Raw genomic sequence first — 849 nt, 5'->3', positions numbered from 1 at the left:
GAAATATATATATATATATATATATATATATATATATATATATATATATATATAGCTGAATCACTGCTGTCCACCTGAAGCATACTTCAATTAAAAAATGTATGTAAAATTTTTTAAAAAGAAGGCCAGACTATGTGTGTCTCTCTAGGTTCCCTCAGAATGAGAGGATGGCTTTAGATCAGGTGCTCAGCCACCCTATTCACCCTTTGGGCTTGGCTGGAGTTGGAGGTGAATCTGCCTTCCAGACCTTCTTACTGAGAGATCTCATTTCCCTTCCTCACTGCTCTGAAATCACTGCCATGCTCCTCTGACTGCTGCCTTTTGCCTTGCTTTGTCCACACAGGTAACGACACTGACTCAGGAGGTGTCCCAATTAGGTAAAGACATGAGGACTGTGATGCAGCTTCTAGAACACGTCGTGTCCCCCCAGCAGCCCGCTCGGTTTTGCTCTCTGCACCCCACCTCTGTGTGTCCCTCCAGCTTACAGACCAGGATGACCTGGAGCACGCACCAACCCTGTCTACACTTGCAAGCAGGTGGAGCCGCTCATACCCAAGCCCAGCTTTGTCATGGGAATGTCACCCCTGACATATGGAGTGTGGATCCCTCCTCTGTGGGGAGCAGCCCCCAGCGAACTGGCGTTTACGAGCAGAATCCTGCAGGCGGTGAACTGTATCATTCTCTGAACCTTGATTATTCACCTGCCCGCTACCAGGTCGTCCAAGAAGGTCGTTTGCAGTTTTTAAGGTGCATCTCTCCACAGTCAGACACTACGCTGATGCCTCTGCAGTCCATCTCGGCCACTCTCTCGGCCTCTGTCTGTTCCTCCTCAGAAACATTTTGCACCTG

General features: G+C 48.5%; 1 protein-coding gene across 1 annotated transcript in view; it reads left to right on the top strand.

The window, feature by feature from the left end:
* Nucleotides 1–849, top strand: part of KCNH8 (potassium voltage-gated channel subfamily H member 8) — a 397,642-nt gene that overhangs the window by 396,435 nt on the left and 358 nt on the right. The window contains exon 16 of the mRNA XM_007470616.1: nucleotides 344–837. Coding sequence (XP_007470678.1) covers nucleotides 344–837 — 494 coding nt within the window. The remainder of the gene's footprint in view (nucleotides 1–343; nucleotides 838–849) is intronic.

The sequence above is a fragment of the Lipotes vexillifer genome, unplaced genomic scaffold (genome assembly GCF_000442215.2).
Source record: "Lipotes vexillifer unplaced genomic scaffold, Lipotes_vexillifer_v1.1 scaffold418, whole genome shotgun sequence".
Taxonomy (NCBI): domain Eukaryota; kingdom Metazoa; phylum Chordata; class Mammalia; order Artiodactyla; family Lipotidae; genus Lipotes; species Lipotes vexillifer.
Note: the sequence above shows the minus strand (reverse complement) of the source record. Positions and strands in the feature narration are given on the sequence as shown.